This window comes from Stegodyphus dumicola, chromosome 11 (assembly GCF_044657685.1).
Source record: "Stegodyphus dumicola isolate Sdum_Otavi_A_Nest chromosome 11, ASM4465768v1".
In the NCBI taxonomy this organism is placed as follows: domain Eukaryota; kingdom Metazoa; phylum Arthropoda; class Arachnida; order Araneae; family Eresidae; genus Stegodyphus; species Stegodyphus dumicola.
The window spans coordinates 114,362,123-114,387,289 of record NC_140778.1 but is presented as its reverse complement, the minus strand read 5'-3'; the positions used below and the strand labels follow the sequence as shown (position 1 = coordinate 114,387,289).

Below are 25,167 nucleotides of genomic sequence, written 5' to 3'. Positions count from 1 at the left end.
TTACGTGCTTTGCCATAATATAAAACATCTGGTCAGATCTTAGCTGGTAAAAAGTCATATCAGGTCACTGGAGTAGTTTATTAAGCCTTATAGTTAAACATAATACACATACAGTTGGATTTCAGTATTGCTCACTCAAGCCAAAATTTCTTGTAAATCTAGCATGTCAGCAGAAACATGCAGTAAATCAAGTTATTTTTGAAAGAAAATCGAGAAAGCGAAAAATTTGCAGAATTCTGTCTATTCAATAAGGAAAATTTTAATTTTCTGATCAAATAATCAAAATTAAAATTTTTTCTGGAAAATTAAATTAATAAAATTAAAAATTAATTTCAACAAACGATTTAATGAAAATTAACTTCACGAAAATTTAAAATTTTCTTATTGCATCTCATTGTTTTATGAACATTTTTCAGCAAACTATTTAAAATTATCTCATTGCCTGCCGGTCCAGTGATACTATAAAATCAAACAAGACTCTTATTAACATTAATGGCAAAATTTGGGGAAATTTGCAAGTGAAAACTAAATTTTAAAGGTAAAATTTATTCATAGTTTTCGATTATTTCAAATGAAAAGTTTCAAAATATAAAACGATAGTTAACTCATAAAATATCCTTTTTCTCAATTTATATATATACTCATTTTTTCATGTATTATTCAATTGTGTAATAAAGTTAAATGGCTAATAAAAACAATTGTAAAATTCAATCATAATCTGACGTTGAGTTTAAACGAGTCATTTTGAAACATATACCTACAAGCGTAAAGTATTTTGAGACATCTTGCACTGTATACTAAAGCGCAAAAATTAAGTCTGGGAATTTTTTTACATCTAAAGTTGCCCGAGCAGTGTTTCAAACTGGTACAAATCATACTTTAACATCGTCGGGATATAATACTCCAGTACACTGCGGGATGAACCTCGTCCGTTCATGATCAGTAGCAGATAGATGCTGGATAAGCTTTTTAAATAATGGCCCAGTTCACAACCAGAGCGATCCTCAGTTGCGGAATCGTTAATCTCAGTTTATAATGGCAGGCGCCTCCCGAAAACATCCCACCCGTATTTGATTATTAAATTTAGGTCTAAGAACACTGCGAGTCAATCCATGAGCAAAGTACCTTCACTCTTTAACATCTCCTGCGGGATGAACATCGTTCGTTCATGATCAGTAGCAGATAGATGCTGGATAAGCTTTTTAAATAATGGCTCAGTTCACAACCAGAGCGATCCTCAGCTGCGGAATCGTTAATCTCAGTTTATAATGCCAGGCGCCTCCCGAGAACATCCCACCCGTATTTGATTATTAAATTTAGGTCTAAAAACACTGCGAGTCAATCCATGAGCAAAGTACCTTCACTCTTTAATATCTCCTGCGGGATGAACATCGTCCGTTCATGATCAGTAGCAGATAGATGCTGGATAAGCTTTTTAAATAATGGCCCAGTTCACAACCAGAGCGATCCTCAGTTGCGGAATCGTTAATCTCAGTTTATAATGGCAGGCGCCTCCCGAAAACATCCCACCCGTATTTGATTATTAAATTTAGGTCTAAGAACACTGCGAGTCAATCCATGAGCAAAGTACCTTCACTCTTTAATATCTCCTGCGGGATGAACATCGTTCGTTCATGATCAGTAGCAGATAGATGCTGGATAAGCTTTTTAAATAATGGCCCAGTTCACAACCAGAGCGATCCTCAGCTGCGGAATCGTTAATCTCAGTTTATAATGGCAGGCGCCTCCCGAGAACATCCCACCCGTATTTTATTATTAAATTTAGGTCTAAGAACACTGCGAGTCAATCCATGAGCAAAGTACCATCACTCTTTATCATCTCAGCGACAATAGTTGTACGCTGAGGTGTACTTTTGTCCTCATAAAAAGAAGTTATCCACAGCAGCCCGTAAAGTACGCTTCTAAAAAAGGAGCGACTAGGCACCTTAAACCGGTATCACATCTACAAGTTACCGTCAACATCATGTCGAAAGAAAATTTCTCTAAAATTTGCCATTTGAGTTATCTAATTGGCTGATTTACGCAAAGTTCTTTAATGAAAACTATGAGTTTCAAGCCAGGTTGTATGAAACAAAACTGGCTCTCCAAAATTAGTTTTGTGGAAAAGGTATGAGGAATACAAAGTTTAATATTTTCATTCCACCATTTTCAACTCGATTGTGAAATGAGCCATGTAGCTTAGCCGAGACATCGGTTCGGGCGAGACGTGTTTCGGCTAGGAACCCTCGAGTGGTAGGAGGAAAATGCTCGTTTCTCAGAAAAGTTTCTCCAAACCTCACGCATTATTAGATGTGATAACCCGCATTAACCCTTTGACTACTGACGGAAAATGTATGTCCTACTAAAAGTTTAAAATTTACAGTTGGGTTAAAAAGTACTTAGAATCTCCTGAATATTGGAGATCATCTTCCAATAGTATGCCGGCATGCTTGTTGTACAAATTTTTGTATACAAATGAACATAGAGAAAAGAACAAATATGAGTTTCCCAATGTGTATTGTTGGGTTTTGCAAAGGATGTTTTACCCTGTACCATACGATGTACACTCTATTTCATATAATAAAGTTTACCAGAATAATAAAGTGTGCTTTATGTGTGGGACATATGTATCCCTCCACTAACAACGGCTAGGACATATACGTTCCAGCTTTTAGCTTGAAAACCTTTTGACAAAATAATCCCAAATGCTAAATTTACCTTATTTATGACATATTTTGCTCACTTGGATAGAAAACGGGATAAAATATTTACTTTAAATTCGCAATCAAAGCGTTAGTGATCACTAGTGAGCTCCTTAGAAGCACCACATCGACAGCCATTAAACATTCTGAATTCCCAAACAAGAATTCGATGCTGCTAAACACGCCTTCCAAGACGTTCGACTTCTGTCTATTTGCGCTCTCTAGATGTTTAGAATTGCCAATGAGACTAAATCGATTCTTATCTAGAAACGATACTCAACCATACTGCTGAATCTCCCAATCCTTCTTTCCCTGCACTACAGAAAACGCTGTCTCCAAAGGGGAAACACTAATGACATATACCGTAATGGTCTTCGAAGGTATATTTACACACCCTTGTCCGCATTTTGCTGGCCATGGTAAAATATAATATTAGCCGTTCAATATCGGTAAATGCGCTTTGTATTGTGTCTTGCGATTCTATCCCCAATCTACCGTCAGTTTCTCGTCACTTGTAGACAAGATGACGGTCCTTCATAGTTGCTCGTGAATGACTAGTGTTGAATAAAACCAACTACCTACAATTGTTTCACTCTTTCGAAATGCTATTCAAGCTCATAACTGGTTGTTGCACGCAATCTCGAATTTCTCGGCCACATTAGTTTTGTTTTCATCTTCTCAATGATTCGACCTCCAGTAAAGTCATCTACATGTTGTCTATAGCATTATTTGTTAGAAATATCACATTGTGAAAGCAACTCGATGTCGTCCAAACTTCCATCAATTGTGCAATAGCTTCCTTGAAATGCTGAGCGTGTACCCTTCTCGAAGTTTTATAGCCTTCCCGCTCGCCCATATTGTGCCATATTACGAATATGCGTACAGCTCAACATTCCAAAACCTATTGGATCTGCTGATTACTCTCTCGGTCGATACTAAATTTTCTTTCCTCTGTTGTGTTCATTTCGAAATAATGCAATTGTTTTAAGTGCATGAGCTATAAGTTGGAAGATAACGGGATAAACTATCTACACCAACTTGCTATAAAAGCAGTTGGTAGTTTTACTTAGATTTTAGCATATTTTCTTCAAATCTGTAATGAAAGTAACAAAGTAATATTTCGCTTTATGAGTTCAATAAAGGCAAGCGCGAGGAATATTAATGGAGTATATGAAGATCCGACAATAAGCATTACTCAGAGTCAATGGTGGTTCCAGAAACTTCGAGTTGGGAACTACAGCCTAGAATATGAGCCGCATTCTGAAAGATGAGTAGAGCTCGACGAGAACGTCCAGCAAAACCTGGTGAACAAAAGTCTATCGTTACCGTTGAAAAATTGTCATAAGATAAAACAGAGTATATTTTAGGTTACAAAAAATAACTTTATCTTAGTTTTGGAAAAAAGATAGAGATATAGAGGTATAAAAAATCCGCATTATTTTCAGGGTGGATTCGGTATTTAAGCGTTTTAATTTCAGCTCAAAGTGGCATGTATATCTTGCACTGCTTATTTAAGTCTATACATCAACGACCCTTTTTGTTTTGTGTTCAGGTTCCCCATACCGGACCCACATGTCCTCCGCCATTTTGAAGCTACAAGAAGGAGGACAATTACATGTTCTGAAGGAACGTTGGTGGAAGAAAAGACGCCTCACTCAGAAGTGCGCGAAGGACGATGCGACTGGATCCAGTTCTGCTTCCGAGTTGGGCTTAGCCAACGTTGGCGGTGTGTTCCTGGTACTTATCTGCGGCGTATTCGTTGGATGTATAATCGTCATATTTGAATTTGTGTGGAAATCAAGGAAAGTACCCAGTGAAGAAAGGGTAAGTTTTTGAAATTAATTATTAATGATATCTGCATTAAAATATTATAAGCAAAGTATACCTTCAAATATTCGTACTAACTGAGACTATAACTCATCCGGATTAACGGATTATTATTTTACTATAGGCCAACTGCGTATTTACTCTTACGCACAGAGAATTCATTCCTTTAGTTTAATCTGTTTCATTTAAACAAAAACTATGAAGTTGTTAAAAACAAAACATGACATACTTTTAAACAGATAATATAATTTTACTAAAGAAATCATTGATGTTGCAGCTCCATATTTATCTCCAAGTTTAATATCCGTTTCACAATTATTTTAATGTGTTAGCTTGTTCAATTTACCTTTCAAAATCATTAAATTGCGTTTTATTTTGGTAAACCGTAATTGGTTAACAATATTATAATCAATACTGATAAATTGGCTACCTGCTTTAGGGAAGAGATGCCTTCGTGAAGAATTTGTTCTCACAGAAATATTTGTGATGAACATCAATTGACTAACTTATAATAATTGAATGCAGTTTATCTCGCAAACGTGTAAAGCAGAAATACTTTACGTAAAGGAACAATACACATAATGTCATCACATTATTTAGTACATTGTTATCAAGGAAGCATTTGTTAAATTTGCTAAGCAACAATTTGAGGATTAAAGAATGAATAAGCTTCAAAGTAAGTAACTGCTTTGCTGTTAATACTGATAAGCTGAGAAATATTATATAGCACGCGATGACATGCTAGTAAATTAAGTGAATTTCTGTGACAGACTAATTCGCTTATAATGAATTGTTTTTTACACTGTAAGCCAATTAATATTTCGTACACGTCCATCGAAATTAATTTAATAACTTCCTTAAAATAAATAGTATGCCATTTTATCATTTTTATATATTTAAATCAATGAAAACATTAAAAATAAAAAATAATTTTCTAAACTAAATTTTAAATGTCGTCGAAAGAATAAGATATTCTAATAATTGGAGTTCTGTTGTACTAAAGAATTTTTTGTTTTATCGTTTATAAACAGAGTTTTCAGCCGATGTAATAACATTGATGACATAATCTATGCAGTCATTAGAAATATCTTTAAATTTACTTATCTAATAGACTGAAACTCTGATGTCAAGAAACACATAACTAAATGTTAGATAAGTATGCTCGTGTGCAAAATTAGTAGAATTTGTACAGTATATCAAATTTCTGAAAAAATAATGGACAGGTTTTAATAAAATTTTATACGAATATGCATTTATAACAGAGAAAAAAATGCACCATTCAAAAGTCAGTTTATGTACGCATGATTATAAGTGAAACTCATAGTACAAGGATGTACAAAATCCATACTGTGTTATACTGAAAATGAGTTTAATATGATGTATTAAACTCATTTTTCCCTCTCACAGCCAGACAGGTCGCGCAGCGTGACTTGGACAGGACGCAGCTGAGAAGGGCAGTTGATCCCACTCCTACAACAAGGCAGTTTTCAACTCCTGGATGGCTCTCGGAGGGGGATAGTGATATGAAATTGCCTCCCAAGAGTGCCCCAGGCATGCAGTATAGGATTAAGTTCAGGATATCTGGCTGACCAATCCATGCGGTGAATATCCTCACTTTCCAGATAAGCGTCAAACAGCTGAGTCCTATGGAAATGAACGTTGTCGTCCATTAACAGGGACCCAGAACCAGTTGTGTCCCTGAAAAGTCAAAAATAGTAAGTGTACAGAAAAATAACATCTTTCTGTACAGTCATAGAAGTCAGGAGCATTTGTCAAACACTGCTGGGTTGTGCGGCAGTTTAACATAATGCCTGCCTTAACCATTAAACCTCCACCACAGTAACGATCCTTTTTCCCTGATGAGGGGATGGATGGTATCGTATTCCAGGCTCTTTCCGAATACAAATACACCAAGAATCAATATCGAAGCTGAGTCTAAACTCAGCTGTAGAAAGCTTCATTGAAGTCTGGTCGAAGGCGCATGTTTTCTGCATCATACTAAACGCGCTCTATTGTGTGCTGTAATGAGCTGGATACAAACAGCGAGTCTTCTGGGAAAAAGCCAGACACATCGGGCAAACGTAGAGCATGGAACTCGAGTTCCAGTAGCAACATACATCTCACATGAAAGCTATAGCAGTCCTGTGTCAACAACCTGAAAGTGCCAAATAATGATCCTCATTCGTCGTTGTGAATCTTGGTTGACCTTGTCCAGGTTTTCTCGATATGGATCTCGTGTCGTGAAATTGTTTCCTCAAATTGATGAGTGTTACTTTGAGCTGGACGTTACATCCGTAGCCACCTTCGCTTGTGATTGGTCTGCTTCCAGTCTAACAGCAATTCTCTATCTTATTCCATCATTCCTAAATCCATAGCTACTCATTCGAGCTTATAAAGTATACCTAATTCTTGTGAGAAACAGAGCGAATGTCTTGAAGGAGTACGAGCACACCAATCACTGAAATCCCCTCGTGCACTTATATCTCCTTCACAATTCACAGTTTTGTAGACACGCGCGTGTACGCTTACGTATTCGACTCTGAATGCTTTGGTGGCGTAGTTAGTACCTTTGGTTCAATACTTTCCGTAAAAATAGACATAACTTTCAAATTCTCTTAATTTTGCACACGATTATATATATTACATATCTCATCGATTTTAACCAAATTGCATTTCTGCGTACTCTTGTAGAAATGTGGAATATTCGTTAGCTTCTGAAAATAGAATTTGAGAATGCTCAGAATGATAAAATTTGAGAATTTTAAAGCAATCACATTCAAATTACAAAATTACAAAGGATGTTATGTGCGTAAAAATATGAGCAATGGAATATATTTTAGATCATTTTTGGCATCGGTCATTTTCCACAAAAATTCAAATGTACTGTATAAGATTTAGTAAATCTCTACGACAGACATCTTCAGCTGAAGAAAGCAGGTTAAAAGATAATTTTAAGTTTTCTTATGCATTTAAATTTCTGTAGCTAAACAGTCTTAATCGCAAAACAGTATTATTGAAAATTTTGGGAAACATTCAATAGCCTTTGACGATTTCGTTTTGAGCAGGGCCAGCGTCAAAGCCGGTGCAACCCGTGTGTCCGACTGGGAGACACGATTTTGGGCGGCAAATTATTTACAATTTAGAAAGGAAATCGGCGGTAGAATTTCGGAGTTGCAGAGTTTGCACCGCGCGGCAAGGAGTCTAGTACTGGTCCAGGTTTTGGGATATTTCTTCCCAATCTTTACAAACATGCTAAACAAACTAAAAGTCACTTTTTTTTTTCACTTTTAGTGACACATTTTAGTGCGGCAAAATGTTTTTGAAAATCAACCAGAATACCATAAGAATACGGCTAAAGTAGCGGAAAGAAGCTGTAACCCTATTAACTTATAAATATTTCTAAATAGTTGTTCATTTTCAGAACCATTCATTGTTTTGTACGCCAATATAACAAATAATGCAGTACTGCAGGGGGTAGGGGGGACAGTTCTTCATTTACACTTCTGCCCATCCAAAATGCAACGTAATAAAGGAAGCATCGAATCAATTACTGTTTCATTAACCGTTAGGAAATGAAAATTATTGTTTCATTAACAGTTAGGAAATGAAAACAGTACTTGAAAAAAACTTTTGAAATTAATCTAAAGGAAACCTAATTTAACTTAAAGAAAAATGGCCTTCGACCCGATTTCTTAAATAAAATTGAATGAACTATGTTACTAAAACCTTAAGCTAAAACATTCTTTAATAAATCGGTTAACTGAATAACATAAACGATTTTAAAAAGAACAAAATTAGTATCTCTTACTCGATGATATTACACAGTTGAAAGTTAATTAAGTACTCAATTAGCTTTAGTTAGGAAGATGCAATTAAACTTTTTCAACTTTAGCTAAGAATATCTAACTTCATTCCACATAATTTTCAACTATAAATATAATAAGGATATATGCATTTTGCAGGAATCTCTTTGCACCGCCCTATGTCGAGAGCTGAAGTTTGCCATTTTCTGTGGTGGATCTACAAAACCAATTAAAGCTACAGATGAAGGTGGTGATGACTCAACACCCCACCAAGAAAACGGTTTGCCTTTCATGCCTATGCCAGGATTTTCTTCATCTAGCCCATCCAAAGGATTCCCTTCCTGACGTGAGGCCCCCCTGGTGAAAGATCCCGAGGGTTCCACCTATTACAGGTATGGAAGGGGTACAGGCTCAGATGTGTGAAAATACGTTGATGTAGAAGGTAAACGAAACAAGTTGTAAGCAGCAGAAACAATAGTAAACCACTGTATTTCGATCCATCGAAACAATTTTGACTGCTGATAATGATCATGAAATCTTTTCACGAACTGTGTATTAAAACACTTTTGCTACAAATGAATTGATGATCAGCCGGCCAGAAAGAATTATAAGTGACCTGTGTTCAAATTGTCATCTAAAAACTGTTATTAGATGGCTATGCGGTCATCTCGCTTTTGATTGTGTTAAATTTATGTGCAATGGATGTCCCATCTCGTATCTTAAGTAAACATAAATGAAAGGATGTATGCTTGAAATATGCGTTTCTTGTGACGCAGATACATTTTATATAAAGGATGAAGTATATGCCCAAAACAATCCTAAAACTGAACTTTAGACATAAAAAGAGTGCTTATACTGCTGTTAGTATAAATCAAATCTCGAATTTCATAGAACATTTTATTAGAGCTAAAATAAGAAAATCCATAAAAAAAAGAGATTAATCTTGCAAGGATAACTACAAAAAGTTATTTATAAAACAATTGAAATTTTGTCATTAGCCTCTGCTCCATTAATAAATAAACTGAACTTTTCCACTGAAGGCAGATTAAAATTTCAATGATAAAATTCACGGAACATATAGAGGCCAAACATTTTATATCGCAAGATGGAAAATTAATTTTATACTTGCACGAGATTTCATGAATTCAGTTTCCTCATTATTTATTTTCATGTTGTAAAATAAAATGAATGAAAAATCGTGCAAAAATTTAATATGTCAAATTATAATTAATCAATGTGCATGGCATGACTGTAAACTGAGAAATATTTCACAAACGCTTAACAGAAATTGAAAAGCTTTCTCGAAAACTTCTTACTCTCTACATTGTCATCCAAATAATAGCTCTCATTAAAAATAGAATAGCTAGAAAAAAATTCGAACTAGTGTATATCAACTTCTACCATCCCATTAATCAATTCATGATGAACTGATTCGAAATTATTATACAAACATGGCCATGCACAAATGAGTTCAAATTACGATTTGAACGAACGTTAAAATTCAGCAGCTACGAATGATGCTAAAGGTAGCGATATTTTATCTCAAATCAGATCTAGTAGACTAATGTACATCAAAATATATAAATTATATATATTAATTCTACGTATAAACATAGCTATTGAAATTACTAGTATTTTAATTTGTCTATGTTCACACCTTATTCTTTCACAAAGAAGTCTTAGCATCCTTTACACAGATCAAGAAGCTAATCCAAAAAATAAAAAGGACTTGACGACTCTTCCGAAATTCAGTTTCAAAGCTAATCATATTATCTTACGCAAGAGATGTTTTAAATGGCATGGCAGCAATACTAAGATAGAATGGTGGTTGAGTAACATAAGCCTTGAGTAAACACTGTTAATACCACTGCACCTTTTTATAACAGGACTAGAGAAACCTCCACATCATGGTCCTTCAACCCGAAATGGTCTTTCATTACACACAATCCAAACGTGAGTAAGTAGTCAGTAGTCTTCAAATAAAGAAACCCGAAACTGAGTTGACAGTATTGAGACACAAAATTTTGTCGTGGAGTTATCGGACTGCCTGTTTCAGATTCTTATGACAAGACATGCAGAACTGAGATGTAAATGACACCATGCCAGAGCAAAGAAAACAAATTTCTGTATAAAAAAATGCCAATGCAAAGCAATCCCTTGTTGAATGTTGCGAACAGTTTTCAGAACAGTCATAAAAAGAGTGAAAAAGCATTGCTGCTGATATTAAATTCACACAGACAGTAAGTTTTTAGACTGTTTTACAGTAGAAGAAAAAGAATGACTTCAAATGTATAATTCGAAATTATTAACCTACATATTGTAATATTAGTGTTTTTAAAAAGTTCGCGGAATTGGTCTGTAAAATATAGCAGTCGAAATTCGATGAAAGTTTAAATCAACCTGGTCTCTTGAAAAGTTCCATCCATTACTCTGTATAGTGCATTTGCTTCAATGATCTTCACAAGGCCTGAAACTACTTTTAAAGGCATTTATAATGGATTGAAGAGATACCTTCCTATTTTATGAAATTCCATCACACATTCAAAAAATCTGGTTAAAGACATGTTTCTTCAACAGGAGAAACAAAAGCGACTCATAACAGCCGTTCCCAATCCTTTCCTCTTTCAAAACAGCCAATCTTTTCTAAGTGCTCATACGATTTCTAGGGTACTATTTCCCGATTTAAACAAGAAGTTCACTGTCCGTTTGAACTGAGAGAACGTATGAAGAAAATTTAGAGAGTTGAAAGGGATCGCAAGCAGCAACCACATTAAAGCTGACTTTTGGTAGCTTTATCCTTTTCACACTATAATATGGAAATTCCGCAAACTTTTCAAAAATACTAGTGAATAAATGCAAGCAAAATATATTGGTGATGTGCATAACATTTTATTGGGCATAGATATGCAGATGAAATATCAGATAAATTGTTTCGAAAGGATTTATTTCTTAAGTATATCTGACAGATCATTCAGATTGTTTAGACAGATCATTCAGATTTCAGCAGTTCTCGAAACCACCTAAAAATTCAACTAAGATACATGGAGATTGATTCGATTATTTTTATTATCATTTAAAATATTCCTCTGATGAACAAAATCGATAAAAAAACATGGTACAGGTCTTTTGAAAATGACATACAAACCAAAGTTTAAACATATCTAAAATTTTAAATAGCATGGGATTGCTTTACGTTACTTCAGAATTGTCATTGGAAATTTCTATCAATATATTAATCATTTAAACAAAGATTTAGAATACACTGATAGTATTTTTTAATATTTTATTCATTTTAATTTCAAACTACTTATCTATGCTTCATCTGGAATGAATAAAGTATTTTCTTCCAGAAATTTGTGCAAAAATATGCAAGTGCATTTTGCTGTTACATTAACATATGCTATTTGCTTCAATTACTTCCATAATAATTAAAATTATTCTAACTAAATACTTCGTCCTATAGAAGGCTTCATTATCATAAATTAAATTATATATAAAAAACTACACCAGAAAAATATCTATCCACTGCTCAAAACAGCAATGGTAATAAAGCAAAAGATTTTCTCTTTAAGTAATTGCAACTGAAAGATGCCAGCTTTTGATTAAAAAACATCAAAGATAGTAAAAGTAATTTTTCCTTTTTATAAGGCTATTTTACAGCAAGATGCACTTCCAAAATATTAAAACTTAATTTCAGATTGATTGTAGATTTTAGATTTTCCAATACAATGTCTAATTTCTGTTTCTATATGCAAATATTTTAATGAAGTAAGAATGTAACTAAATTATACTTGGGATAAAATAGATATAGACAATACAAAAATATAGTATGATCTATTATATTAGTTCAATAATATTCATGCTATTGTTAAATAATAAGTTATAAATCATACATATATACATGTACTGTTATAAATAATGCCTTAAAATATTATGCTTTCAATTAATATTTGCTAAGTCCAGTTTGGCAGAAAATTTTTATCGCTATATTAAAGCATATTTTATATATGTTTGAAAGGAACTGTCATAAAATAATTAAGGCAGATTACGCCTTTGAATCTCTCTCTCTATTTTGAATTCCTGATTTAGATATACATATGTTCATCAGCTTCAGAGGCAGCTGAATATTTATGCCACTGGCAAACCTAACAGCTTCAACAAGCATTAATGAATTGCATGCAAAAACATTTTTTGCATAATGACAAAAAATACAGATAAAATTGAAATCTATAACACTTCCAACTTTTCTAGCGATATAAAAGTTCTAAATATTGCACAGCAAATTTTTTTAACTAATAATATCAGTTATTAAAAGAAGCATTTAAAATATACATAAGTCCTTGCATAAGCCATTAGTAATCATGCTGATTTCTATTAAAATTTTGAAAATAAAATTCAATTACATGGTTCATTAATTTAAATACAAGTCATATGAAAATGAGATTTAAAGCCTAGCAGTGTAAATACAGATATAAAAGCTTTCCTTTATGTTATTCAATCCAAATGTTTTCAATCTAAGCTAAAAGCCACAAGCAATAAACTCATTGCATAAATAAATTAATCCATTTATAATACTTTTAAATCACACGCTGTTTGTTGCATGGGCTATAGTGGCAGAAATATCAGCATGGATATTACAGAATATCGATTCAATCATAATTAATCTGAGATTTCAAAGTTTGCTTCTCTTCATTATTAAATATAAGGATATAAAATAGAAAGTTTATCATGCATATTTCTTCCTGTAATATTTTAAGTAGTTTTTTATTAAAAATGCATCAAAGTAACCCATTAACTGAAAACAAAATCAGCAAACTGCAATCATTACTGAATTTTGCATTAAAAATATTTAGGTGAAATTTCTCATCAACCTACTAAAGTAGTCCTTACAGCAAAATATCCCTAAAGAGCTAACAAAATTATGCAACATATTAGAACTGAAAAAGTAAATATTTAATAATATGACTTACAGTTTCTGAAAACGCCGAGATGTTGCAATTCTGAAAACTATGGTTTCTTCAAATAAACTAGATACTGCAATTTGCTTATTAAAAATTACGATGTAGACAATAACATCCCAAAGTTTTTGCCGACATAAAGATAGAATTAAGCAGTCTATAGAAAAGGGGGTAATATTAAGTTGATTAAGCAGTTGATGGGTTAATGTACATCAGATAAATGGTGCATTTCTCTTCAGAAATTAAATTCTAGTATACTTCAAATATTTCCTCATTGTTCTACAAATGCTTCTTTTACAGATGTAGTAATATATTTTCAGAAATGTCTTATTGAAAATTATTTAATCAATAAGGAAATTAATATTAGTTAATAAATTTTCTATAGTAACTATGAAATATCTCATATATCTAAGTACAGCTAGAAGTGTAGAATAGTTACTTTCCCCATATTCCAGAAATTAACAGAATTAGCTAAATCTCAGTGTAACAAAGCATTTGTGAAAGAGATTTCAATAAATTTTACTTTAAGATTTCCCTTTAAAAAAAAAAAAAACACTAAAACACACAGAAACCAGAATCAAGTCATTTATAAATTATAAAGATATCAGTATACTAAACATACTCTACTTAGTGGAAGAGAAAAATCTGGAAATTAAAAAATTAGAAAAATATTAAACAAACTAATGACTAAAATATATAATACACAAAAAGCAAGTATAATTAAATGCTAAATTAGATTTAAACTGCCATAATATAAACTAAATTGATTAACTTTAGAGTAATTATAAATAATTTTTGATACATTACTAATTTTTCACAATACCGTAACATAAAAAATTATTAATCCATTCAGAATAAGGAAAGCCATGCTGATTTTTGTGATGAATAATTTTCAGAAAGAAATAAAATAATTTAACAGGAGAAATATTTAAACAGAATTTATAATCCATAACAAATACATAATTTAAGAAAAATTTTAATATTATAGCTTTAATTTGTGTTTCACTGGATATTAGAAACCCTTAAAATTCTACATAAACACATATTCCTTACACTTCTGTTTTTTATTTCTAAAATTTTTATTTATTTATATTTGTTATTAATTGAGCCATATATTATAAATATTAAAAGCATGTTCCTAAATAGCCTAAGCAAAAACATGAAAGTTTGTAAATAATAACAATTGAAAAGAAAAAAAAAGAAGAATAAACTACTTTTCACATAAGCTCTCATTTCATGTAATTAAATATATAGTAAGCATTTTATATTTAAGTTTTATATATATAGTAAGCATTTAAGTGAATGAGGGAAAAAAATAAAAGAATTGTAAAAGTAGAAAAATGCTCACCTGATAACTTTAGTTTCTTTATTGGAATTTTACTTTAAGCTTATTTAAAATTGAATATTACAATCCAAAATGGAAATTAAAGTTCTAGCTATAATAATTTTTAATAAGCAAATAATAAATATTTTCCTTCAAGCACTTATCGATACTTTTCACGTTATGCTCCTCGAACTAAAATTTCTATATAATGCAAATGGATGAGTACATGGAATAAATTAATTATGTGTGTGAAACTTGCTATAAATTTAAATGAACAAATAAATAATTTAAAGGATTTCAACAATTGAGCATTTATAATATTTAAAAACAGGCCTCTAAAGCAGGAAGTAGCTTTTCTCTTGACTAACATTTTTAAAGCTTAAAATTAAATAACTTATATGCCTACAAAAAATAAAGAGCATATGTTTAAAATTTTGTGATAATTTATAAAATATTTAGTTTCAACTTATGAAACTGATTTTTGTTTCAACAACATACTACTGACATTTTATCACAAATTACGTAAATATGTATGCAGAAAGTCACTTTATTTCACTCATTTAACTGTTGACCTTTTGCTTGTTACACTGATATTTTAAAAGTATTATGAAATATATTTAAGATTAATGATAGGGGGCAAAAAATAAAAAAGGAGTCTTGTTCCTAAACAAGAAAAATTGCCAGAGGAATTTTAGCCAAGGAAATTGTAGAATGATGGTTTAGACAAGATTATCTGCTGAAGTCATATCTCAAGGCAAGCATTAGTAAAACTTTTCTTATTTTTATATATTGAAATCTAAAAATATAGTCTTGAATATGTAGTATTATTGATGTTCTGTGGTTAGTAATTTATCTGTGATGATAAATTTATTTAGAGATTCCTCTGACATTTGAAAATAAATTCTATAAATAATGACTTTGTTTTCATTCCTGGTTCAATGATATTAACACAAAGCACATTGTAAAGAATGCTGAGAAATAAGTACATTGAAATATAACTATTGTGAATTTAGCAAGTTTCTAAAACATAATTTTCAAATATGCAGGGCATGTTATGGGTTAAATTTAATATATTTATGACACTCTATGACAGTATTAGTTTAGTACAGCTACAATTTTTGACATGATTTTTTATTGATTTGGGGCAACTGTATTTTCTAACATTATTTATTGTATTTTACTTGACATTACATTATTTAAATTTAACACAGCTATCACATTTTTTGATTATATAGAGCATTTTAAGGGTTAAATTAACACAGCTAAAAAATATTTTACATATGATTGCATTTATTTGAGGAGGAAGAAAATTAAAACATGAAACAAAGCTCTATAAGTTTACAGTAGAATGTACAATTATAGCCTATGACTGTCTTTATTCAATGTCATTCTTTAAATAAAATCAGTCAGGAATCTTATTTGTACTTGTAAAGAAGTTTATGTACGTATTCTTGATGAATAAAAAATAGAAACTATAAAAAACTTTAAAATAATTAGAAGTAAAATTGCCTACATTTTTTATATGCCCCAAATCCAAATTAATTTCTCTTCTACTAACAAAATTTCTCAATTCTGTCCTTCCAAACCCTGTATCAGGCTTTATTTATATTAGCTTAGTAGCAACACATGAAAGTATACAGTTTTGCTGTAGTTGCATACAGTATTTGGCTAAGGAAAAGGCTTTCCTACAGGAAACTGGCTCACATCCATGTAGCAAAAGAAAAGAAAAAAATTTAAAAAAAAAAAAATAGCAAGTCAGCTTTTATTTATAGAAGAACATTAATAAAATAATTAATAATAATTTTTTTAATAAAAATGGAATTCTTTGCTATGTTGCTTAACTTATACTAGCAAAGTATATTTTCTATTAACATCTTCACTCCCAATGTTAAGAAAATGAGGTTCCTTCGTGTGCCCATGACCTTGGAACATCACTGCATGCTCAATCGCATTTTGCAATTAACCCTAACATGCACAAATAATTCCTATAAAATCTGCTTTTTATTAAAATACTCGGATTCTCACATGTGTTATTTCTTACAACATAAACAAAAAATTCGACTGCTTACAATTAAAATAAAAAATTAAATTAATATGCAATATTAAGAAAAATGTTCATAGTTAAAAATTTAAATTATTTCTGTACAATAATGCAATAAGAAACTTAAAAATTTAAATATTAGTGCCTAGTATATCCTTTTGCAGTATATACAGGGTGTATCAGTACAGAATTGACAAACTTTCAGGAGAGATAGAGTACACCTAGACAATGCGAAATCACATAGAATGCATGGTTGGAAACATTTTCCTAACATGGTACTGATGACACAGAAGTCAAGAAAGAAAAGGCAAGAAGGCGGCGAGAGAACATGTTTATTATTCGAAGTTCAACAAAAAGAAAAAACAACATAAAATGACACCAATCATCATCAAAGAATGTTCAAAATTACGACACAGACCGTGATGGACACCATCATGCATCTTCCATTTGTGATGCAGATCTTCCATGCAGAGATATGAGGCCTGCATCAGTCGTAATTTCGAACACCTTCTTTAATGATGATTGGTGTTTATTTTTGTTCTTATTTGTAGGTTTCTGCTGTACTAAACATAATAAAACATGTTTTGTCTCACTGTTTGTGTCCTTTTTTTTTGCTTTGTGTGTCGTAACTATAGTGGCAGGAAAATGTTTCCGACCATGCATTCCTAAGTGATTTCCCATCGTCTATCTCTCCTGAAAGCTTGTCAATGCTGTACTGATACACCCTGTGTATATATATACACACTATATATACACACACAATTTTAAGCCACTTGTACAATGTAAAATATTTCTAAATTCTGAATGCATATTGTAAACATCAAGTTTTTTACATTCACATAAAAAATTACTAATGTTTATAATAACAAGGCTACCATTCAAGAGATTTTTAAATAAGTTTTTGCAGAATTCTGACATTGATTTATACATGTTTAAAATTTAAACTAATGCATTCCATTTCAGTGTATCACATATAATACAGTGGGCTACCAGTGGCACTTATCTTTTATATTACATTTGATACAGTGGGCCAATGAAGACAAACTGAAATGCATTATATGTGATACACTAGGAGCGTAGAGGTAAAAAAGGTAATAAAGCTTTTCTTAAATAAGAAGAGATAAATGTAGCTAATTCCTACTGGTTGCTTAATCATTCTTTTGATTCTAATTCTGTTAAAACTACTCAAAGGATTTTTTCAGTTGGTAAATTAAATTATCCTGAAACCCTTCTCATTAATAAAAATATTTCAGCTAAAATTAATAACTTCAATTCCAATAAAGTTTTACTCAACATTTTTAAAAGCTTTAACATATAATTTTTGGCACTTTGATATCTATTTTGCTAGACAGATATTGTTATGACTGCTGTTTACTTTTTTATTATTTAGCTTGTTCCCCTCCCCACCACATATTTAAAATTGACTGAGAGTATAAAATAATTTTTTGGAAGAAAGTGATCCCAGAGCCCATCTTCTTTTAAATTAGGCAGATAGCCTTTGTTTGCTTTGCCAGACCAATCCTTCAAAATATATAGAATTTTTCTCCAAATCCAACACCAAACTAAAACTGAATTTCTATGAACAGCTAGAATGAATATTACAAACCCTGCATAGTATGAGATTTAATACTTCTGACTTCAGGTTTCATAAAATTGTCATTCAAAGCTAAATGATATATAGTTCTAAGAAACTTCTGTGTTCTTCAAGAAATCTCAACATCACAGATACTGAAGTATCACGTAAGACAATTAAGTGCAAGACAGCAAACAAACATAAATGATCCTTAATAGGATAAGCATTCTGATGAATTTGGTTCCGTACATCATTAATTTCTGCATTGAAATAATCAGATCTTGGAAATAATAGAAGAAATAATCTTGGGGTTAAGTTTTGATATTAACATGATCATTTACTTAACATTATCCAAATACTAATAAACTTGATTCTTAAAAAAAATGACAACATTTCATATTACAGTCGTTATTTTCCTTATTTTATTTTGTGTGCATGCATGTGTGTGTCACAAATTTATAAGCATTCTACTGCAGGATTTTATTTTAAAATTTTCAAAACTTCTATGACTAATATGCACTTATTTCAATAAATTCTACAAATAATTGAAAATCTCTAAGACCATGAAGAATCAGAAAACTCCTGGAAAACAACAAATTAGAGGAAGAATTTTGATGAAATTTGGAAAAAAATATAATTACATGATGAATTTTAAATAGCGATAAATATATTTTATGGAAAAAAGTTTCATTTATAAAAACTAACTCGTAGAACAATTTTCTCAGAATGAAGTCTCATAATACAAGAACTAAAGTAATTAAGCATGGAAGACTGTCACTTCTTACAACACAGCAGGACCAAACCATTTATGATAATGTCAATCAGCTCAGGGAATAACTACTAATAGCCCAGTAAATATTAGATGTTCCTTGGTATTAGTCACTTGTTTGAGACAACTAGCATACAAGAGCCATCGAGAAAGAAAAGAAAAGCTGCACATGACTACCTGTTACCATCTGCCTCAGTTAGAGTAAACATTAACCCAGTCAGCCAATTTCATTGCTGTGCGGTCAAGTTTACACTGTTGGCAATTTTTTTAAATAACACTGAGAAAATCACAAAAAGCATGAAATTTGAAGTGCTATTTGATTTTCAAATATGCAGTGTCCCACCTATTGGGATGTATAAGCAAATCAGACAAGTGGTACTGCAATGAATGAGACTTCTGCTAAAAAGGGGCATTTAAAGTTTAATGAAAGAAAGACAAATATGCATGATGAATTTTAGTGGTTGGTCATCACTTCTTATGGTCAAGCTTAAAAAAGTGCGAACAAAATTACTCATCACAAAAGGCACTTTGGTTACTTCACACTATTCTTTTGCGGAAATTTTGAAAGCTATTTTACATTAAGTGGTCACAGATCATCATGATGATAAGAAAATGTCCACTCTGGGTCCTAGACCATTAACAGAAGTCCACTAGATTGATGGAAGCTGCCCTTGATTTTTTACGCGATACCAGGAAGATACTGACAGTTTTAATTCACAGTAATAATTGCAATGGGAGATGAGACATAGGTTTAACACATAAAATACCTAAAAAAACCATAAAATACCTAAATCCAAGTATCATTCAATATAGTGGCATCACACAAGGTAACCTTCAAAACCTAGGAAAGAAAAAGCAAATCTGATCACACGGAAAATAATGGCAGCTGTCTTTTGGGATCACAAGAGACTGTTGCTTATTTAATTCATGCCAAGATGGTGTCAACTATGAAACACTCCAAAAAATTCAACATGTTGGAATTCGGTTGTGATTTCCACTTGTCCATACAGAGATTTCTGCATCCATCTACATAAATGTCAATGCACTCATAATTGTCATTATTACAGTCTCTTTTAATTAAATTACTTGCATAATAGAGGGTGCCTGATTCTCTCTATAATGAAAAATGGCTGGTAATACTTTGAAATAATAATCTGAATTCATACATGAAGAGACAGACTTCCAATGGTTTTCAGCCAACTTCAAAATGACTGTCCACAGTCCAACTCCTAGATGGTCATGAATAAGCTCAGCTCCCATTCCAGTTACGCACAGCAGCGGCAAAAACAGATAAGCTCGTGTTTCAAATTTATGATTGACAGATTTCACACATATTTGGAAAGAAAGAATTGCATAATTTTTCAATTGCCAAAGCATTAAAAGTATATATCTTTAAACAAGGACTCTATATATGGACTCTAGTATTAGTCTATTATAATAATATTTAAATTCTAATTCTTAGATAACTGAGTGTCTATAACTTAGATACTCGGTTAAAGTAAAAAAACATCCAGCAGGTATGAGGAAAAAATTAGAGTATATATTGATCTTGAGCAGAAATCTCAGACATTTTTAAGTCATGTTTAGACCTTCCTTAAGTGAAACTCTAGAATGAGAAATCCATGCTTACAACCCGGTTTCACAAGCTATAAACAATAGAAAAAATCATCAAAATGAGTCACTGTGCCATATTTAAATGACTGATACAAGGAACCAGTTTTTATTTAATTACATAAATTTATCCAATTATATAAACAGATGCAGCCTAGAATGATTTTGATATTTATATAATAGCACAACATTTGTTTATTGGCTATCCTGTCAAGCTTGATGAGGAGTGCACCACTAGGTGAGTTTACCTTGATTTTTTTTTAATTCCTTAAATAATGTAAACCATCATAAAAATAAAACAAGGAATTTCAAATTCTAAAAATGCTTTCTCTTTGAGATAGTTATTTTTATTAATTTTATTATTAAAATTAAAGCATAATAAAACTACATTAGAGATGAAAAATGTGTATGATTAACATAATCTGAATATAATAACATGAAAAATCGGTATAAAATTTCTCTATTCAGACGTCAGTAGATGAGACACCACACCACCAGGACCTGCTAAGAATGATGCACTCATTAGATCTTCATCAATTTGTCGGGCAGCTTGACGCCCTTCTGCAATTGCATTTACAACTAATGACTGACCCATACGGCAATCTGAGAAGGAAAATAAAAATTACAAGCATGTTAAAAAAATATGTAAATTCCTATCATAAAAAAGCATGAAATTATAAATTCATAAGTGAACTTAATCTAAAAAAAATCTCTTTTTTACAGTGCAGATAATAAAATGGCAAGTAATTTTAGAATTTTAGTTAAAGGCATTTTACAGATGCAAATGCAATCAAATTATAAATAAATACAATATAAAACTGATATTTCAAATGTTTCACAGAGCAGAAATAAATGCTATGACATTACTTAGAAATGTTAATCATAAAATTTTATGCATATTTTATTAAAATCTTACAAACTGTTTTTATCATGCTAAGTATATTTGCATACTGTTATACTTAAATTTTTGCATATTTTTTCCTAGAATATATGGGAAAATAAGGAATTACTTGATTTGCTAAGGCTTATTTTAAATAATGGCATGCTTAGATGTATAGTAATTAGATAACATAATATGGACCATCTTTTTGAGCACATTAAAAATGGGTAAGGATTAGATTCCTTCTTTCAAAATTACATTAGTTTACTTTAAATTTAAACTTCGAAAAAAGCATAATCAGAAAGAATGCATTTATATAAAACACAAACTAAAAATATAAATGTGAGGATTATTAAATCTTAGTACTTCTGGAATTAAATTTATGATTTCAAAGCTAATTTAAATTTTTCAAAAATGTCTAAATACTTCCTGCTTTAAGAAACATACTACACCAATGAATACTACATCAATCAGCAATACACAAAAAAGATATTTTAAAAATAAACGTATTTTTACCTCCTGCAGCATAAACTCGAGGAATGGAAGTACAGTATTGACCTTTGGGTGTTTCTATATTAGACCTCAAGTTTAATTTAACATTTATTTTGTTAAGCAAGTCATGTTCAGGACCAAGAAATCCTAAAGCAAGCAGGATTAGATCAGCCTGAAACAGAATTAATATACATATAATGACACATATACCACATAAATGTCAAATAATTCTATATTAACCTAAAAAAGCTTCTAGGAAATTATATATTAACTGTTTTTAGTAAATGATCAAAACTTTCATTTGTTTTCAAATTAGATGACTGAATCAAATTAGTGATCAAAACTTTCATTTGTTTTCAAATTAAATGCATTTTACAGATCACATATCTTTTTATAATGTTTCAAAGTTAGGTAAAAACTATTACTTGATTCACTGTAATTTAATATGTCACATTATTTACCCTTTCACAACTTTACTTTAGATTCATTATTTAATTTGTTCTTATCTACAAAAACTAAATGAGGATTAAAAATTTTGAGAAATAATAAAAAATTCAGTTTTCTGTCTAATTTTAAAATATCTTACTGATTTCATTTCTTAGATCGCTTAAAAAACATTACTGTATCTTAAAATTAATTTCAAAACATATTACAGTACAAAGTCCGGACGTCCATTATCCGGAATGATCTAAAATCCAGATCAAACTTTTTTTCCGGGGGCGGGGGATGCTTTACGCATACACATTTGGTTTTTTCTTCCGTAACAAAACACGTGGAGATTTTCACTTAAAAATTCTGATTCTTAATTTCACTTAGGCACTAAATAAAATACCTCGTCATGGAAAAACAATTATGTAAGCATAAATTTGTGAGATTAATAATTTGGCTCCATAGCTCAGTGTCTGCTTGGCATACATCTCAAACCAAAATAGTCATGTATTTTATATCCCTGATGCCAACCTGGCAAGTCATTATTCATTATATTTTGTTTTCATTACTGCACGTTTATCAGTACATGACAGCTTCAGTAATAACTCATGCAGTGATGTCTAAACTTTTTTTTATATTAGTAATTAATTAACAAGAGTATGGCAACTTTTTATGCTAACATTACGCTTGGCGATGATTATAATTTTTAAGTGCTCTAAGAAAAGTTGAAGAGGGAAATCGACAAAAATTTCTTTCCATATGCTAAAAATAGATTCTGTTAATGAAACTCATAGGCCAAAAGAATACACTTAGTGCTATTTTAATTAAGAATAACTGATATGCTATTCACCATAAACTCACAAGCGGCGGCAGAATATGTCGGCACCGGACAGCAGAATTTAGGGAAGACAAAATATTTGGAATTTGGGAAAGCACCGAGCGGCAAAATTAAGGGATGAGAAATTTTTTATAATGCAAACTTTTTGGAATTGGAAAACATGCACGACCTCGAGCACTTGAAGGAGTAACGATTTACCCCATTATATATCATGCAAATAAAAGAGATACAAGATGGATGATACAAGCATTAATGAATGGGTTTGAAAATCATTTTATACCCGAGGATTTATAACATTTGAATTCAGTTGGTTTACCTGATGACTCAAAAATAGTCCTGATTGTAGACAACTGTTCGGCTCATACTTCACTTAAAGTTTCAGTTGAAAGATAATGTAACCGTATTATTCTTCCTTCCAAATTGTACGTCCGTACTACAGATATCGGAATAGTGCGCACACTGCAATGTAAATATAAAGTAGCATTTTTTAAATAAATACATGTTAAATTTCTTGAACAATGACAAGACTGTTCGAGAATTTTTGAAATATTTCAGCATAAAATCTGCTGTGTGGAGCATCGCAAGAATCGTGAAGGAATGCGTCTCGTGAAGAATGAATCGTTAAAAAATGCTTAGCATAATTTATGGCCCGCTACCATATTTTATGGTAAGAACGATGATAGCTGCAAATTTGAACGTTTTCGAATATCGCACACTAAAGGTGAAATTTTCCAGTTAATGGACTTTGTAAAGAAATGTGGAGAAGCTGTAATAAATGAAGATGATATAACATAAGCTTTTCATTGTGATGACAATGCCCCAATCATCAATCAATTAACAGACGGCAAAATCTGTAGTATGGTTCTAGATCCAGAAAATAATAGTGAAGAAAGTGACAGAGAGGTTATTGAAAATGAGAAAACTTTGATTGACAAGTTAGTCAATATTCTCGACATAGCAATTATAGGACTTGAACAGTGGAACTTTGTAACTGAACAAGAAATTGTGTCTGTTTATATAATTAAAGAGAAAGTATTAGCACAAAAAACGAAGCAACTTAAAAAACTTACATTGAAAGAAATGTTTAATAAAGTAAACAAATAAAGTTTTTTTTTGGTAAATGTTGATACCCTTTAGATCATAATTACTCTTTATTTCATAAATTACAATTTCATATTTTTAACTGTATAATTTCTGCATGCCATCTTACCAGATTTAAATTGATGATCTAATATCTGGAAAAATATTAAATCCAGAATCACCGAAGTCACAACGTGTCTGGATTTCGGACTTTGTACTGTACATCATTTATAGTGAAAACTATTACTTGATTCACTGTAATTTAATATGGCACATTATTTATCTTTTCACAACTTTACTTTAAATTTATTATTTAATTTGTTAGAAAAACTAAATCAGAATTAAAAATTTTGGGAAATGATAAAAAATTCAGTTTTCTGTGTAATTTTAAAATATCTTACAGATTTCATTTCTTAGATCACTTAAAAGACCTTACTGTATCTTAAAATTAATTTCAAAACATATTACAGTAAGACCCCGCTTAACGCTGTTTCGGTTTAGCGCTCTTTTATTTCAACCCGGGGCTTCTCCGAAATTGTGCGCAGCGCTAGGTTTCCAAATAACATATCCGAAACAGTGTAGTTGTGTTTCTTGCTTTGTGGATGCATTTTTATCATTTGAAACATTTTTTGACATTATTGTAAGTTTAAATTTGTATAATACTATAACGATTAATACAGTGACAAATATTATGATCTTTAGTTTTTATCATGGGTGATAATAAAAAACAAGAAAAGAAAGCAACCAGAAAAAGCATTTCACTGGAAACTCAAATGCAAGTGATTAGAAGATAAGATTCTGGTGAACGTCAATCTCAAATTAGTGCTGCATTGATTTTGG

The 25,167-nt window shown here is 31.3% G+C and overlaps 2 protein-coding genes across 5 annotated transcripts in view; one reads left to right on the top strand and one right to left on the bottom strand.

Annotated features, from left to right (window-relative positions):
• LOC118187283 (glutamate receptor ionotropic, kainate 2-like) overlaps positions 1 to 13,851 on the top strand; it is an 826,434-nt gene extending 812,583 nt beyond the window's left edge. The window contains exons 15-16 of the mRNA XM_085827114.1: positions 4,255 to 4,526; positions 8,492 to 13,851. Of these exons, the coding sequence (XP_085683240.1) occupies positions 4,255 to 4,526; positions 8,492 to 8,677 (458 nt within the window). The 3' untranslated portion in view covers positions 8,678 to 13,851. The remainder of the gene's footprint in view (positions 1 to 4,254; positions 4,527 to 8,491) is intronic.
• A 7,063-nt stretch (positions 13,852 to 20,914) lies between these two features.
• LOC118187282 (uncharacterized) overlaps positions 20,915 to 25,167 on the bottom strand; it is a 145,514-nt gene continuing 141,261 nt past the window's right edge. For all 4 annotated transcript variants that reach the window (XM_035357472.2, XM_035357471.2, XM_035357473.2 and 1 more), the window contains 2 exons: positions 22,005 to 22,152; positions 20,915 to 21,211 (listed from right to left, as the gene is read on the bottom strand). In XM_035357472.2, coding sequence (XP_035213363.2) covers positions 21,069 to 21,211; positions 22,005 to 22,152 — 291 coding nt within the window. In that variant the 3' untranslated portion in view covers positions 20,915 to 21,068. The remainder of the gene's footprint in view (positions 21,212 to 22,004; positions 22,153 to 25,167) is intronic.